At 46.8% G+C, this 16,901-nt stretch overlaps 1 protein-coding gene across 2 annotated transcripts in view; it reads right to left on the bottom strand.

Moving 5' to 3' along the window:
• Positions 1-16,901, bottom strand: part of d4 (double PHD fingers d4) — a 196,824-nt gene that overhangs the window by 112,926 nt on the left and 66,997 nt on the right. For both annotated transcript variants that reach the window (XM_050182386.2, XM_055073203.1), the window contains exon 4: positions 12,997-13,063. In XM_050182386.2, coding sequence (XP_050038343.1) covers positions 12,997-13,063 — 67 coding nt within the window. The remainder of the gene's footprint in view (positions 1-12,996; positions 13,064-16,901) is intronic.

Below are 16,901 nucleotides of genomic sequence, written 5' to 3'. Positions count from 1 at the left end.
TCCTGGTAGTGTAGGAATAACGGACACTGTGAGGTGGACTGCGATAGGACCAAGGCATAGGAGCAGGGCGGGTGTCAGTGCGACTCAAGAAGCAGGCGCTGGGAAGACCCATATTAGCGATTTCCTGGCGAACCACGAACTGGATTAGCAATATTGTCTCAGCAGTGTTGTTCCAAGACGTCTGTTGAGGCGAGGCAGGAAACGCTGTTTCGAGTTCACGGCGTGCAATTAGGGTAATGTTTTCGCTTCGTGGTGGCGAGCTAGATTGGTCGGTGGGGTCGGTACAGGAAGAGGTCGCTGCAGTATTTGGAAGCCGTGTAAACTGATTGTATATATGGCGACTATTCGCCTGCTCGAAACAGCGGCACTTCTTCACGATGGCGTCGACAGTCACTAAGTTTCTAAAGACCAGAAGATTGAATGCGTTGTCCGCGATGCCTTTGATAATGTGTCCAACCTTGTCCGTCTCTGGCATGGACGTGTCGATCTTATGACAGAGGGCTAGGACGTCCTGAATGTAGGATACATACGACTCGGTAGCAGTTTGGGCACGCGTGGCGAGTTGTTGCTTGGCGGCTAGTTGTCGACCGGTCGGATTGCCAAAAACGTCAGACAGCTTTTCTTTGAACAAGTCCCAGCTGGTTAGCTCTTCTTCGTGTGCGTAAAACCACGTTCACGGTGTTCCGTCGAGGTAGAACACAACATTGGCCAGCATTATGGTCGGATCCCACCTGCTCACCTTGCTGACACGCTCATACATCTTCAACCATTCTTCTATGTCAACACCTTCGGGACCGGTGAAGTTGCCGGGGTCTTGTGGCTGAGGTAGAGAAATGTACCATGTATGCATAGTCTGCATTGCAGCTGCAGACACGGTGCCTTCCACTGGAAGCATGGTCCCAGGCTGGGTGAGACATACGCTGCAGAGCTCGGTGGCAAAGACGCGTACCCCGCACGTCCACCAAAATGTCACGGGTATGAAACTTTTTACACTATGTATTTACACGATGCGTATATAAACAGCAGCCCAGAATCCCGAGAGGCTGTTGCCACTTCGTCGCCTTCACAGTTGACAACCTTGTCCTCTTTTTCTAGAGTAACAATATTAAAAAAAACCTAACTTTTCGTTTACAAATTGATGAATTTAAATAATGTATGTAATGTATGTACGAGCACTAAAACAGGGCCAAACAAAACTAAGGGAACAGAACATTGTGTGTCTTTGTGTTGGCAGACCAGACTTGCTGCAGCCCAGGTAACAGCGAAGATAATTGCTGTTTTCCAGCCAGAGCTTCTAGTGAGTGGTACGGCCACGGCTACGTATGGAAGAGGGCAGACACTATTTTGCAAGCCACCTACCACTTAATCATGCTTTTGGCGTTGTGGGCATGCTATATTGTCACGTAGTAGTGACGGTGAAGAAAGCAGGAAAACGGGGAATGACGAAACTAGCATTTTACTGTGCAAACTTGTGCCCTCAAAAACAAACTACACTCAAAGAACGGCAACAGCGGTGAACACAGTCGGCGATCAGCGAAAATCTGATCAGCAAGTCAAGCACATCAGTATCGAAGGTTCCAGAGTAATTGCTGATGCCCATGTGTCTTCCAGAAAGTTCTACACCATTCGCGTCGCATATACATGAAATAAGATTACACAAGGCTCGGTGACAACTGACAGCAAAAAGATGCATTGATAACATTCATTAGACGGTGAAAAGCAGTCACCCAAAAAAGACAAACAAGTACCATGTCAATGCCCCCCTCTCAAAAAGCATTGTCCCAATGCTGCAACCAAACAGGAGAGCTCAAAACAAAAAGGACACTTATTAAACAAAACCAACAAAACAACAAAGCAAAGTACAAAATAACATAGTCCAAAAAAGCCCAAAGTTAGCTACGTAAAGTCCCAAAGCAAGTTAGCACTAGTAGAATGGCTTAAGCCACACAACATGGACTATTTCAGGTCGCGAGCGGCACCGCTCTGATAGTGAAATGCCGTCTGGCATGACCTCGTAGTCGAGTGCGCCAATGCGCCGGGTGATCTTGTAGGGCCCAAAATAGTGGTGTAATAGTTTCTCATTGAGCCCTCGTTGGCGTATCGGCGTCCAAACCCAAACACGATCGCCGGGCTAGTAATTGACGTAGCAGCATCGAAGGTTGTGAAAGGGGGTTTATTGCAGCTCGTACGAGGGATCGCAAGTAGCTCTTGATCGCGAGTCCTAGCCGTTCGCATCAGCAGCCCGAGCTCGGGTCTCGCGCCGCAGCGGTGGCAGTTCGCACAGCGCCACATGCATGTTACCCACTACAATTGCCCCCGCCGCGAAGAGGAGCCATCCTGGCGACCTAAGGTGATGACATGATAAGGGGGTCGTGGTACGGCTTCAGACGACTGACGTGAACCGTCTCGCGGCCACGGCGGCGTTTGTCCGAAGATGGCGTCACCGGTTCCACCACATAATTCACCGGCGATGGACACGCGACGATCCGGTACGGACCCTGATATTTTGGAGCAAGCTTTGGGCTAAGGCCTGGAGATTGGAAGGGCAGCTGAAGCCAGACGTGAGAGTCCACGGCGAAGGACTGTGTGGGCTGCCCGTTGTCGCGGCGATCTTTGTGGATACCTTGGGTATCCGACGTGAACGAGCGAGCCAGTTGGCGGCACTCTTCAGCATGGCGAGCAACTTCGGAAAGAGGGGTGAATTCAGAGGCATCCGGATGATATGGTAGCATGGTGTCGAGGGTAGTGGATGGTTCACGTCCATAAAGAAGGAAAAATGGGGAGAAGCCTGTGGTAGCCTGAACGGCGGTGTTATACGCGTACGTCACAAAAGGGAGGACATTGTCCCAATTGGAATGATCAGACGCAACATACATGGTGAGCATGTCACCCAGAGTGCGGTTGAACCGTTCCGTGAGACCGTTAGTCTGTGGGTGATACGCCGTAGTGGTGCGGTGAATAGTGCGGCAAGCGGCGAGTAGCTCATTAATAACTTCGGACAAGAAGACACGGCCTCGGTCGCTGAGCAGTTCTCGCGGTGCGCCATGCCGTAAGATGAAATGCCGTAACATGAATGCGGCGACGTCGCGAGCAGCAGCCGAAGCAAGTGCAGCGGTTTCGGCATATCTTGTGAGGTGGTCTACTGCAACAATTATCCAACGATTTCCTTTAGCAGTGGATGGAAGAGGCCCATAGAGGTCAATGCCAATCCGATCAAAAGGACGTGCAGGACACGGCAAAGGTTGCAGAGGGCCAGTCGTATGAGGAGATGTCTTGCGTCGCTGACAGGCTACACATGACCGAATGTATTTGCGGACATAAGAATACATGCCGCGCCAGTAGTAGCGCTGACGGAGCCGCTCGTAGGTTTTCAGGACGCCAGCATGAGCTTGTTGGGGGTCGGCGTGGAAATACGTGCATATGTCGGAGCGCAAATGGCGAGGGATGACTAGCAGCCATTTGCGACCGTCCGGCTGATAGTTTCGGCGGTACAAGATGGCGTCCCGTAGCACGAAATGGGTGGCTTGGCGACGAAGGGCTCGAGGGCATGTAGCCTTTGAAGAACTGTGAAGAATGTCAATGAGAGACACAATCCACGGGTCTTTCCTTTGTTCAGACGGCATGTCAGTAACAGCAAGTGTAGCAACCGGGCACTCTACGGGTGAGGGTGGCGTTTCGTCGGATCTCATGGGTGATCGGGAGAGTGCATCGGCATCAGAATGTTGGCGCCCGGATCGATAGATGACGCGAATGTCAAATTCTTGGAGCCGAAGAGCCCAACGTCCAAGACGGCCTGACGGGTCTTTCAGTGACGCAAGCCAGCAGAGCGCGTGGTGGTCTGTCACAACATCGAACGGATGGCCATACAAGTAAGGGCGAAATTTGTTTAACGCCCAAACTATAGCCAAACATTCTTTTTCTGTGACAGAATAATTGGTTTCTGCCTTCGTGAGGGCACGACTCGCATATGCAACCACATATTCCGGAAAGCCAGGCTTGCGTTGCGCAAGGACGGCTCCAAGACCAACGCCACTGGCGTCTGTATGAACTTCGGTCGGGGCAGTCGGGTCATAGTGGCGTAGAACAGGTGGTGAGGTAAGCAGACGACGCAAAGTGGTGAAGGCTTGGTCACATGCCGGAGTCCAATCGCGAAGGTCACCTGGGCCAGCCAGGAGCTTAGTCAGAGGAGCGATGATGCAGGCAAAATTGCGTACAAAGCGTCGAAAATACGAGCAAAGGCCGATAAAACTTCGGAGCTCTTTCAGTGTAGTCGGCCGCGGAAATTCTGCGACAGCACGAAGTTTGTCAGGGTCGGGAAGGACGCCGTCTTTGGAAACGACATGGCCAAGTATGGTCAGCTGTCGGGCGCCGAAGCGGCACTTTTTCAAGTTAAGTTGAAGGCCGGCGGTGGCAAGACAAGTAAGGACTTCGCGTAGACGAGAGAGGTGAGTGGTGAAATCAGGGGAGAAAACTACCACGTCGTCTAAATAACACAGGCACGTCTTCCATTTGAGGCCTCGCAGAATATTGTCCATCATTCTTTCGAATGTCGCGGGCGCATTGCAGAGGCCGAATGGCATTACCGTAAACTCATACAGGCCATCAGGCGTAATGAAAGCTGTTTTCGGGCGGTCGGATTCATCCACTGGCACTTGCCAATAGCCCGATCGCAAGTCCAAAGAAGAAAAGAATTCAGCACCATGTAGACAATCCAGGGCGTCATCTATGCGCGGTAGAGGATAGACATCTTTTCGTGTAATCTTGTTGAGGCGACGATAGTCCACACAGAAACGAATCGAGCCATTTTTTTTCTTAACGAGTGTCTGCTGTCGGTCCTCTGCTGGTTCTTGATCCACAGGCGGGCAAGCTGTCGGACTTTTTCAGGGTGCTGGAGATAGGTAGCAATGTCAAGATTCTCTTTGTCGGTGACGTGCGACAGCATGGCGTCGAGAGTCGTCATCAGGTTCCTCCCGTAAACCAGCTCTAACAGCGTGATCTGTGTTGTTTCTTACACCGCCGGGTTGTAAGCGAAGGTTACATATGACAGGACAGCATCCCAGGTCTTGTGTGCAATGTCGACGTACATTGCTAACATGTCGGCGAGGGTCTTATTCAGGCGCTCCATAAAACCATTTGTCTGCAGGTAGTAGGCAGTTGTCCTCCTGTGACTTGTCTGGCTGTATTGGAGAATGGCTTGGATGAGCTTCGCTGTTAAGGACGTTCCTCTGTCGCTGATGAGCACTTCTGGGCGCCATGTCGCAGCCAGATGTTCTCGACGAAGAATTTCGCCACTTCACCTGCACTACCTTTCAGCAGAGCTTTCGCTTCAGCGAAGCGGGTGAGGTAGTCAGTCGCCACAACGATCCACTTATTTCCGGTTGTTGACGTCGTAAAGGGTCCCAACAAGCGCATCCCGATCTGCTGAAATGGTCGGCAAGGAGGCTCAAATGGCTGTAGTAATCCCGCTGGCCTTGTCGGTGGTGTCTTGTGTCGCTGACAATCTCGGCATGTTCTGACATAACAGGTGACCTCGGCGGTCAGGCGCGGCCAATAATACCTTTCCTGTATCGTCAATAGTGTCCAGGAGAATCCGACGTGTCCAGCGGTCGGATTGTCATGTAGGGCGTGCAGTATTTTTGGATGGAGTGTTGAGGGAACAACAAGGAGGTAGATGGTGCAGACTGGTGAGAAGGTCTTCTTTCCTAGTACGTTGTTTTGAAGAGAACACGAAGACAATCCTCACTTAAATGCCTTAGGGACAACACCAGTGTTCCCTTCCAAATACTTGACAAGGCCTTTTAGTTCCGGGTCTGCTTGTTGCTGTTCAGCGAAGTCTTCCGTGCTTATTATTCCAAGGAAGCTGTCATCATCCTCGTCGTCTTGCGGCGGCAGGTCAATGGGGGCGTGTGATAGGAAATCGGCGTCAGAGTGTTTTCGTCCAGACTTGTAGGTTACAGTGGTGTCATATTCTTGCAGTCTGAGGTTCAACTACGCCAGCTGTCCTAAAGGGTCCTTTAAGTCTGCTAGCCAACACAACACGTGTCGGTCGCTGATGACATTGAACAGCCTGCCATATAGGTAAGGGCGAAATTTTGCTGTAGCCCAAACGATGGCGAGGCATTCCTTTTCGGTTGTAGAATAACTTTCCTTCATTTTTGACGGTGACCGGCTAGCGTAAGCTATCACCTGTTCAAGTCCGTCTTTCCTCTGGACTAGAACGGCACCAAGGCCTAAGCTACTGGCGTCAGTGTGGATTTCGGCAACGAAGTGTGTAAAACCGGAAGCAACTGCATGCGTTGGCATGCAGTATTTCCCAATTAAACTAAACATCACATTTAGTTAGATGTGTCAGCGGCTCAGTGATGTGTAAAAAGTCCTTGACAAAGCGCATACAGTAGGCACACATGCCAAGGAATCTATGCACTGCCTTCTTGTCGATAGGCTACAGGAACTTTGCGATGGCAGCTGTCTTCTGCGGGTTGGGGCGGACTCCAGATTTGCTAATGACATGGCCTAGGAACAGAAGCTCATCGTAAGCAAAGAGGCACTTTTCCAGCGTCAGAGTGAGCCCTCATGACTTGATGGCCTCTAGTACACTCGCAAGCCACCTAAGGTGATCGTCGAAACTCCTGGCGAAGATGACAATGTCATCCGAGTAAATAAGACAGGTCTGCAAGTTCAATTCTGCTAAAACTGTACCCATCAATCGCTGGAAGATTGCAGGCACTGAGCACAGTCCAAATTGCATAACCTTGAACTCACAGAGGCCGTCTGGTGTGATGAAGGTGGTCTTTTTGCAATCTCTTTCGTGGACTTCTATTTGCCAATAGCCAGACTTGAGGTCCATCGAGGAGTACTTAGCGATGCACAGCTGATCCAATGCGTCACCTATCCACGGGAGGGGGTGTACATCCTTCTTCGTGATCTTTTTCAGTCGACGATAATCGATACAGAAACATAGGGTTCCGTCCTTTTTCTTCACCAAGACTACAGGAGAAGCCCACAGGCTTTTCGACAGCCGGATGATGTCGTCATGCAGCATTTCGTCGACTTGTTGCCTAATAGCTTCACATTCTCGTGTGGAAACTCAGTAAGGGCTCTGGCAGAGTGGTAGAGCACAATCTTAGGTTATTATGTGATGCTTTGCGACTGGTGTTTGTCGAATCCTAGATGACGGCAAAAAGCAGTCTTTGTATTGTCGGAGCAGACTTCTGAGCTGTTGCTGCTTAATCATGGGGAGACTTGGATTTATGTCAAAGTCTGGTTTGGGAACTATGGTCGTCGTCGCTGATGCAGCTGAATCTGAGAGGACAAACGCGTTGCTGGTTTCCACAATTTCTTCAATGTACGTGATCGTCGTGCCCTTTTGATGTGCTTGAACTCCTGGCTGAAGTTTGCCAGCATCACTTTCACATTCCCTCCTTGCAGTTGAGCAATCCCTCTTGCGACACAAGTTTCACAGTTCAGCAATAGACGTTGGTCACACTCAATGACGCCTTCTATGTCTGCAGGTGTTTCAATGTCTACGGAAATACAGTGAAACCTCATTGAACCGTAGTTGGCCAGGGCTCGGAAAAAGTACATACTAAATGGTAGTACTGTTTAACATAATAGCATGAGATCGCCCACTTACCTGTCGAAAACGGAACTCAGAGAGAGTGTGATGAAAGGGGAAAACACATGCAGTATTTATTCACTTCACGCGACAAAAGTGTTATTTTCGTTTGATGCCGCGGCGGCCTAGCACGACGACGACAGCGGCCCCAAACTTACTGAAGCTGCGGGCCAGCTTTTCATTCAGCCAGCCCTCTCTTCTCGGCAAACACTTGCATGGCAGATCCCTCGTTAGCGTTACGTCTCCGTGCACGTGCGCAGTAGTGCTGCAGAAGTCCCGGGGGCGTCTTTTTCATTGCCGGGTGCCAGAGTTTGGAATACTTTTCATTTGGAATAGAGTTACGTTATCGCGTCCATTCTCATCGCGACGATTGCATTCATGAGGCTGACGTAACACGCAGCTTATGCCACTGTCGGGTCTGAATCGCCCGTGCTGTCGCTTTCCATGTCGTCCTCATCACTATCGCTAGTCGACATTTCGGTAACAACACAGGCAACGATGGCGAAAAGTCCAACCTCGTAGCCGACATGTCTTCGTGGTTGCAGCAGCGCTGCCGAGCAACTTCTTCGCATTCCAAATGCCACACACTGTAGTCAACAGCAGATCCCTGTTGCGTGCCAACGCCGACTTCGTGTCACGTTCGATAGCACGGACGATGTATAATTTTTCTTCTATGCTGAGCATCCGACGTCTTTTTTGTCCGAGCTTCGGAATGACACGAGTACTTGCTTGCACGACGCCAGAACGCTCTCTGGCACAGCGTCAAAATGATGTTGATGTTGATGTGGCTTCACACGCAAATGCACAGGGCGCTTGGAGGCCGCTGTTCCGATCTCTGAGGCTTGTTGTTTTGCCAGGCCGCCCGATGGAGATGGTGCACCGCCGTGTTTGTGCGACGAAAAGTTGAAACGCACGTTTTGACCGATGCGTATGGAATAAGCTGGTACGGTTTACGCGGATACAAAACACATTATGTTCAATGGCCGCTGAGTCGGGGATTTGACTTTACGACTTTTAAAACGAATCTACTGTTTAAGCGGGTACTGTTTAACAAGGTTTTACTATAACAATGATGGAGAGAGGCGGGATCCTCACTTGATCTTCGAGCACACTCAAGGCGTGGCAGCTACAAGTGTACTCTGGCGGTATTGCTTGATCTTCTGACAGCATTATTAATTTCGACTTAAGGTTTATGATTGCACCGTGCTGGTACAGGATGCCGAGAATGCCAGGATGCTGTAATGCCGAGAATGACGTCTCGTGAACACTGTTGCAGGATAACGAAGGTGGCAAGGTAAGTCCGATCATTAATCGTAATTCTTGCCATGCAGATTCCAGTCAGCATTATGAGGTGTCCTCCGGCAGTCCGAATTTGAGGAACTTCCCATGCAGTCTTAACTTAACTTTACATAAGAAAGAGATTAAGTGCCTTAACAGTTATCTCTCACGTATACCGGTACGTGTACCCGATTGACACGTGGTGATGCCATTCCAGACCTGGCGCAGATGAGTTTTGTGTCTTTTCTTTTTTTTCCCCTCAGTGCTCCCTTCAGTTGATAGTCGGCGTTCGTGTTGTCCACTTCTCTTGTGTCCTGTCTGCACGCCTCACCTTTTCTTGCATAATGGACACCCATCTAGTCTGAAAATTGCAGACGTTTAGTTAGAATGGGTTCCCCACAGCAAGCAGCATGAGTTACGATAGGGTAGGCGAGCCTCAGCTAGGCAACTGGCCACAGCTGTCTGGTGTTGAGCAATCAGGCAGCGATGAGACGCTCTCCCTTTGTCCATAATTATCTGCCAACTTCTTTCTTCAACCCATTCAACCCGCACAGCATGAATGATATCTATGTGCAGAGCAGTAATCGAGTCATGTCATGCTTTCGTGCAGATTAGCCATACGATAACCCACCTGCCGTAAAGATGGGAAAGCCCTTCTGTACTTTGAAGAAAAACTGGAAAGAAAAACTTGCTATGCTATAAATTACTGCCATATAATACAGGTCCACTGTTAAACTGAGAACCTCATTTGTAGTTCTGTACAACAGAATGTCACCAATTCTGTAGCTTCAGAAGGAAAAAACAACTGATTCTAATCAACAGACATTCCACTGATAAAAATGTATTTTCCAGACTTTAATATCGTAGATATTAACTATAATCAGTGCTGCCTTACTAATTTGGAGTTTCCTTTGGTAAGAGTCGACTATACTGTATAGCTAAATTTCTATGTGCCTTAGTTACTGGGGGCTCCCGAGCATACGCAGCACCATGATTTCCCGTGCCAAATTTGCAAGTAATAAACACAGCTATAAATTTCCTGATATCCGATTCCATATCCGGCTGTTTGTCTACATTCAATTTGAAAACTACTATTCGGTATATTAGTCCAGATTTCACTGACTTAACAAAACAGAAACCGTTGCATGCACACCCAGTTTTGATATTCGTTCACTTTTAATACCTTGAAATTACTGAAAACTTAATGCAATGTCATCTACAAGGTGCACTGCTCAGACTGCAACACCAGCTACATTGGCGAGACTGGGTGGCAACACAGTACAGGTCTTAACGAACACTTTAACCACGTCATGAAGGCCACACACAACACACGTGCAAAGATGGAGCTGGAGGATCCGTTTCTTTTAATATTTTAAATTGTGAATAACAGCGCAAGGACAGCAGAGGGGACAGAAGAGAGAACAGAGTGCTAACTTCCAACCGTTTATTTTCTTTTCAGAAAGCATAGCAAGTTATCCAGCCACACACTATCCCACCAACCATGCGCAGAACAACGCAACAAAGCTATACAAAATTCAACGTGGTGTCGATAGCGCGAGGTATCTGACCTTCTTGTCAGTTACCGTAAAAACCGGACTATAAGTTGGACCGGAATATAGGTCGATCCCTCAACTAACGAATTCTAAAAATGAAAAAAATCTTTTTCAATGGCAAAAGTACCGAAAGACACCCTTACCTTGAAACAAATGCGACTCATGCACAATAGTGACAGTATTTATTTAAATGCTGCTCGCATGTGCACCCGGCCAATTTTTAACAGTATCGCGCGACCATCGACCCCATGCATGTCAAAACCTTATTAACGGCGCTGAGCGGCGAAACAAACGAGATACGCGCATGTGTACATGTGCGCTTACTTTCGTTATTTCGCCACTCTGTGCCATGATGAGACGGTGCTGACAAACACGCGGGTCGATGGTCGCGCGATACTGTTAAAAATTGGCCGGGTGTACAGTACACAGAAGGGCACAAAGTGCGCAAGCACTACTCCGAATCAGAGCAACGCCTTTGATCAGAGTCGTCCGAACTAGAGTCGGATGACGAGTGCTTCTCGCTGCCCAGTCCAGAGGCGTGCGCGATCTCTACCGCTTTCAAACGTATGCATTCGGCAGTCACAGGCAGCGATCTTACATGCAGCTCTCGGACGAACTCCGCAACCTTGTCTTCCAGTTCTGCAGTCCGCCCACGGAATGACGTTTTCTGTTGGTTTGCTGCTTCTGCCTCCGCCAGTACCGAATGCTCTTTTCGGATACTCCAAATTCGTGCTGTGCCGCGAGGTCGCCGTGGGCTTCCGCGCACTCAATCGCCTTTTTCTTGAAGGTGACGATGAACTGCCATCTGATTCCACTCATTTTGAAACAAAATGTGAAAAAGCAGCCTTTAACCAATATAACTTTGTGACAATGTAAACGCAAATTGGCATTGCCACAATGTCGCCACGCCGCGGTGCTGCTGATGGCGAAGGCTGCTCTTTACTTCATCCACCCATTGTTGCAAGACTTCCGCAGTTTTTCCGCCAATGTCCGGTGTATAAGACGAGGGTCTAATTTTCGCAATGGTTTTTTTTTAAAAAGTTCGACGTATATTCCGATTTTTACGGTAGTGCGACAGAGGGTGTGCTGATGCACCCATCCATCATATATAGAAATTGTCCCGCTTGGATTATTTCATGCATGACACGATCACTGTGTTTTGCAATTATACTAAATTTTTTGTATCTTGGCTTACATCCACACATGCAGCAGTGGGCAGAAAGCCAACAGTGTTTAGCGTGGTCAACACTGTGCTCATGCTCTTTCAGTCTTTCGTTAACCAATCGACCCATCTGTCTGATGTAATATTTACCAGAGGGCATCCGATACACCACATTGTTTGTGCAATCTATGAATTTATTCTTGCGTGTGACAAGGCAGGCATGTTTGGGCCTAGATCCTGAGACGGTCATTTTGCAAAGGTTGGCTTCTTTTTCAGGGGCAGAGAACACGACTTTGACGTTAACACACTGAGCGACCTTTTTCAGATTCTGCGTGATTCTATGCACGTACGTGATTGTTGAAATTTTTAGTCTATCTCGAGTTGCTCCATGTGGATTTTCATTCATCACAGATAAAAACTTGCGCAACAGAAGGCCTTGAGCAACAGACTTGTACCAGAGATGGAGAGCCTGCACCTTCGTTTATTCACACTTTTTAACCTGCACTGTTAGTCATACTTTAAAGTATGTTTCATCCACAAAACCAATCCTACACCTTTGCTTTTAATGATGTTTAATTTTAATAATGTGAAAACATTGGCATGGGTGCTTCGACGAACTCCAAGAAAATTTGTTTAATCGTGATTTACCTGCTGTGATTAGTCAGCCTGTAATTCTAACCGTGGCCTGCTGTCAGATATATACGGCTGCCTCCTAGATAAACGGGATGTACTGTGTGCTACTGGACCATTTGTGTACTGACGATGCCATGTGCACAGGTGGCAAAACGTTTACATTTTGTTTATTTGTTTTTAGAATGCTGTTGAGTAAATCCAGGGCAAAGACATTGACAAGCATAAATTCAGATCAAAGAAAATATTGAATAGCGTAATATTCGTTCGAATGTCGAAAAAAAATTGAATATTTGTTAAAGTCCAGCCTTTTTCTTATTGTTTTTTACATTTCAATCAAAATATAATGGTTAAGCTGCAATATGCTTTTCCTGGCTTCACTGCCTGTCTGCTTCACATGTTTGTACAGCACAGAACACAAAAGAAAGGAGCACAGACAGCGTGGAGAGGATGTTCACGAGGGCACGCTCCTTCATGCACTGTTGTGCACCTGCACTGCACACACTCCCATCTTCAAGAACAACACAGCAACTAGGAATTCTTCAACTTCACATAACCAACAAAGCATCCAGCTCCTTGGTTCCCCCCTTGTTCCTCGCACTCAAATCAAAGATGCCCCACAAAGACCAATCAATCAGTTGAAAAGTTGAGCCACGAACTGATATTCATGTTCCAAGCATAGGGAAAGGGCAGAACGAGGCTCCCATGATGACCAGAGAGTGGCACAACAGAGATGGCACAAAAGAGATGACACTCACTTTCACAGCTGTACGGTTTCTCGGCGTCCGTGTACTCAATGCGGGTCCGCTTCTTCTGGCCAGCATTCTGCAAGAACATCAGTGAGTGGTTCACAAAGCCCTTATCTGGAATTGTTTATCTACTAACCTAAAAGCTAAATGTAATTATTGACTGAAATACGGCAGGACTACAAGAAGACAACAACACAGGCTCTGACTATCAACTGGTGGTTTTATTCGAAGAAGGGAAATGTACACAAGAAAGAGGTGGGAAGCAAGAAAAATTGCCCACAGCAATGTCACAAAAAGGCACAACTAGAGCAGTGAGTCATCAATGGAGCATTCACTAAGCCAAACCAGTGCGCCCCTCAATTACTTTTTGAGAGAAGTCCTTCTTCTGAATTTCCAAAAGAGCTTACATTTTTTAAAAGACATTGTGGACGTTCAAGCACCGAAGTTGGTGCAGATAAGTGAAATGAGCCTGTTGTATATTTTCTAGGATTTGCCATCCCAAGTGATATATCACATTAAACCAATTCTAGTGCATGCCTACTTTCTGAGAAAATGACTCCAAACATTTTCTGCATGTTACAGCCAGATATAATATTGGATTCACAAGTGTTGTCAACAGTGTGCTGTCAGAACCAGTATCGCCCTCACATGAAGGCGACAAAAGTTTTGCAATCAAACATGCTGCCGTGTAGATTGATGACATGCTTTCCAACAATGACATGCCACTTTCATCACAAAAGCTGCCTACTCCTTCGCTCACATACTTTGGGACAGCTGTGATTAAGAGGGTGTTCCACATTCACCACCTTGGCCATGAGGCCCACTGTCACAGGGCCAATATTGTACACAAATGCCCAAGGAAGTCACCGGAGGGATGGCAGATTACCTGGTAAAGCCCCACCGACATAATTTGCTGATGTGGGTTCAGCCCCCTCCTGCGTCAAGTTGTCTTTTTGTCAACTTTTATTTTTACACTTCAATGAAATGTAACAGTTACTTTCCCCTATGCTTCCTCTGGCTTCATTGTCTGTCACTTTGTACGGTTGAGACAAAAACATGTCGCCTATTCTTGTAGCTAACTTAAAATTGAAGTTAGTTTTTACAGTAGTTGCAACAGGGCTGCATCGCGTTTTGGCATTACGGAGACTTTGGTGCATCACGGGACAAACTGGCAATGCAGATAATCTAGGCCACCATCTCAATCGTGATTGTTGCAAAGGTGTTTGAGAAATGTGGATGATCAACACTGCTTATGCAATCTGTGCAGCATTAAGTGCATACATGGACGAGCCTTCAATTCATCAGCCCTTCCACATGCTATTGTTCTTTGGAATCATCTTCCCGATATTATCACCAATATTTTCGACGAGAGATGGCATGTGCTCAACGCACGGACCATCTCCTAAGCTCCACCGAGACAGACCCTGCCACTTAAGGGGTCACTAAGGGGGTCATTTGCATTCTGGCTGGTCAAGTTGGAATTATCCAGTAAAGGCCAACGTTAAGATCAAGATAACTAAAGTTGGGGCCTATATAAATGCATGGGCACTGGCTGTGACCTTTGGCCAGGATAGAATTAACCGTAGTCAAAGCAATGGAAATCTACCATAACAATGAGCAGCTGCTGCACCGTGCTGCATTATTCCCTGCAACAATCTGCCTACTGCGCGCCTGCGCTGAAAAGAAGAAAAAAATATGCAGATCCAACACACTGTGGGAATTGTTGTAAAGGAAGCTTTCCATGCTGGTTGCTTTGATTGACGATAATTAGCGGGGATGTCAACGGCAAAAGCTGAACCCATTAAGGAAAAATTTTGTTCGCTATATGCGACTGCCCAGGGTCGATTTTTTTTATTGCAGATTCCAGTTCTTCTGAGGGACCTATTTCGTGGAAAATTTACCTTAATTTTTCTCGGGTGACTGTTAAGAGGAAGCTTTAGCTCGGGCCCAACTCCGACGCGGCCTATTCAAATACATGTAAAAACGCAAAAACGTTTTTCTGAGATAACCCCTGGACCGATTTTAATGAAATTTGTTGCTTTTGAGAGAGAAAGTTAAATTCTAGTGACTGTTGGAAGCGGAATTTTGATTTAGGGCTTGAATTTTGTTAAAGAGATTTAAAAAATTTCAGAAGTCTGAAAAAAATAGAAGCACGAAGTTTACAAACTAATAGCTCTGCATCAAGAACAGATATCGCGGTTCTGTAAACGGCAGCCATTAGATCATTCAAAGCGGACAAATTTCACGTCATTTTACATCTTACGTGAGTTTGTTACGTTGTTTACGAGGGTTCTGCAAAAGTTGTAATTACATATTAATAAATTTTTTGAGATTCATGTATAACATGTCAAATTTGTCCGCTTTAGATGTGCTATTAGGTACAATTCACAGAATTGCGATATCACCTATTCTTGCTGAGTTAGAGAGTTGTAAACTTGATAGTTTCGTTTTCTGAAAATTTTCGATTTTCGTCAATTTTTAATAAAAAATTGATGACCTAAATCGAAAATGCGAAACCAACAGTCACTAGATTTTAAGTTTTTCTTTTAAATGCAACAAACCCCGTCAAATTTGGTGCTGTGGTTGCCGAGAAAAACGAATTCTCTTTTTACATGTATTTAGATAGGAGCACCCGAGCTAAAGCTTCCTCTTAAGTGAGAAAAATATTTTGCGTTGTTATATATTGTCACGTGGTAGTGACGGTGAAGAAAGCAAAACAGTGAATGGTTAAACTAGCATTTTATTGGGCGAACTTGTGCCAACAAAAGCAAGTTACACTCAAAGGACAGCAATAGCAGCGAACAGGGTTGGCGGTCGTCGAAATCTGATCAGCGGGTCAAGCGCATCGGTTTATATACATCAGTCATCGAATGTTCTAGAGTAACCGCTGGGACCCGCGTGCCTTCCACAAAGTTCTACAGTATTCGCGTCGCGCATGCATGCAATCAGATTACACAAGGTTTGGCGACAGACAGCATTCTAGAAACTTCCGACATAACATTCTAGGAACTTCCGATGCATGCAGGCACATCCTGCGCTGTGCAATAACATTTGTTGGGCAGTGAAACGTGGTCGCCTGATAAAGATAAACAAGTACACGTGTCAATATGTACTGTTCATTCATGAATAACAACAATAAAGAAAGGAAATAAACTTATAAGAATTAAAAGTTTGATGCATTGTTATACACATAGTTCAACGCTTAGAAAATGCGCACATGAGAATATTTCGCAAGTCTCAACTGTTCCTGCTTTTACACTAATATGTACGTCCATAGCGTAATCGAACTGCGCAGGTGAGTGCACTCAAGAAAACTGTGTGGTTGTGTGCCCGTCAAAAAGGCAGAACATGTGACAAACTTCTGCTAATCTTCATCTTATCACCAACCAGAGGCAATTAGTTTTAGTGAGTCTCCAAAAAAAATAAAAGAAAAGGAAACACATGTACGGTGGCATCCTTCCTATGTGTACACCTGCGAGCACTAAACGAGCGAGAAACAGCTGGTTGCCCTTCGAACGATTAGTAATGAGAGAGCTGTCAGTTTTGCAAGCACAAGACGCCAAAACCGCCGGTGGAACAAAACCCAAACCGCCGCCCGCGCACGCCCCAATGCGCAAGCGGTAGTATACAGGCGTATACAGGTAGTATACAGCAAACTAGCTCTAAAACAAAGCATGCAATGAAAACCGATAGAGAGGCGTGAGAAAAAAAATTCCCTGTATTCCCACATAGTGGCAGCACATGTCAGGAAAGAAAAAGTTTGGAAATTGGCATGCTTTTTAAACGTACAGATGGTGCCGTGAATATACGGCATTGACCATTTTGGACTCGTTCGCGGCGCCGTATTGACCTCATTGACCTTGAAAGGGTTAATTCCTTCAACGTTTAGCCTAAACACGAGAGTGGCGAGTTGA

The sequence above is a fragment of the Dermacentor andersoni genome, chromosome 7 (assembly GCF_023375885.2).
Source record: "Dermacentor andersoni chromosome 7, qqDerAnde1_hic_scaffold, whole genome shotgun sequence".
In the NCBI taxonomy this organism is placed as follows: domain Eukaryota; kingdom Metazoa; phylum Arthropoda; class Arachnida; order Ixodida; family Ixodidae; genus Dermacentor; species Dermacentor andersoni.
Note: the sequence above shows the minus strand (reverse complement) of the source record. Positions and strands in the feature narration are given on the sequence as shown.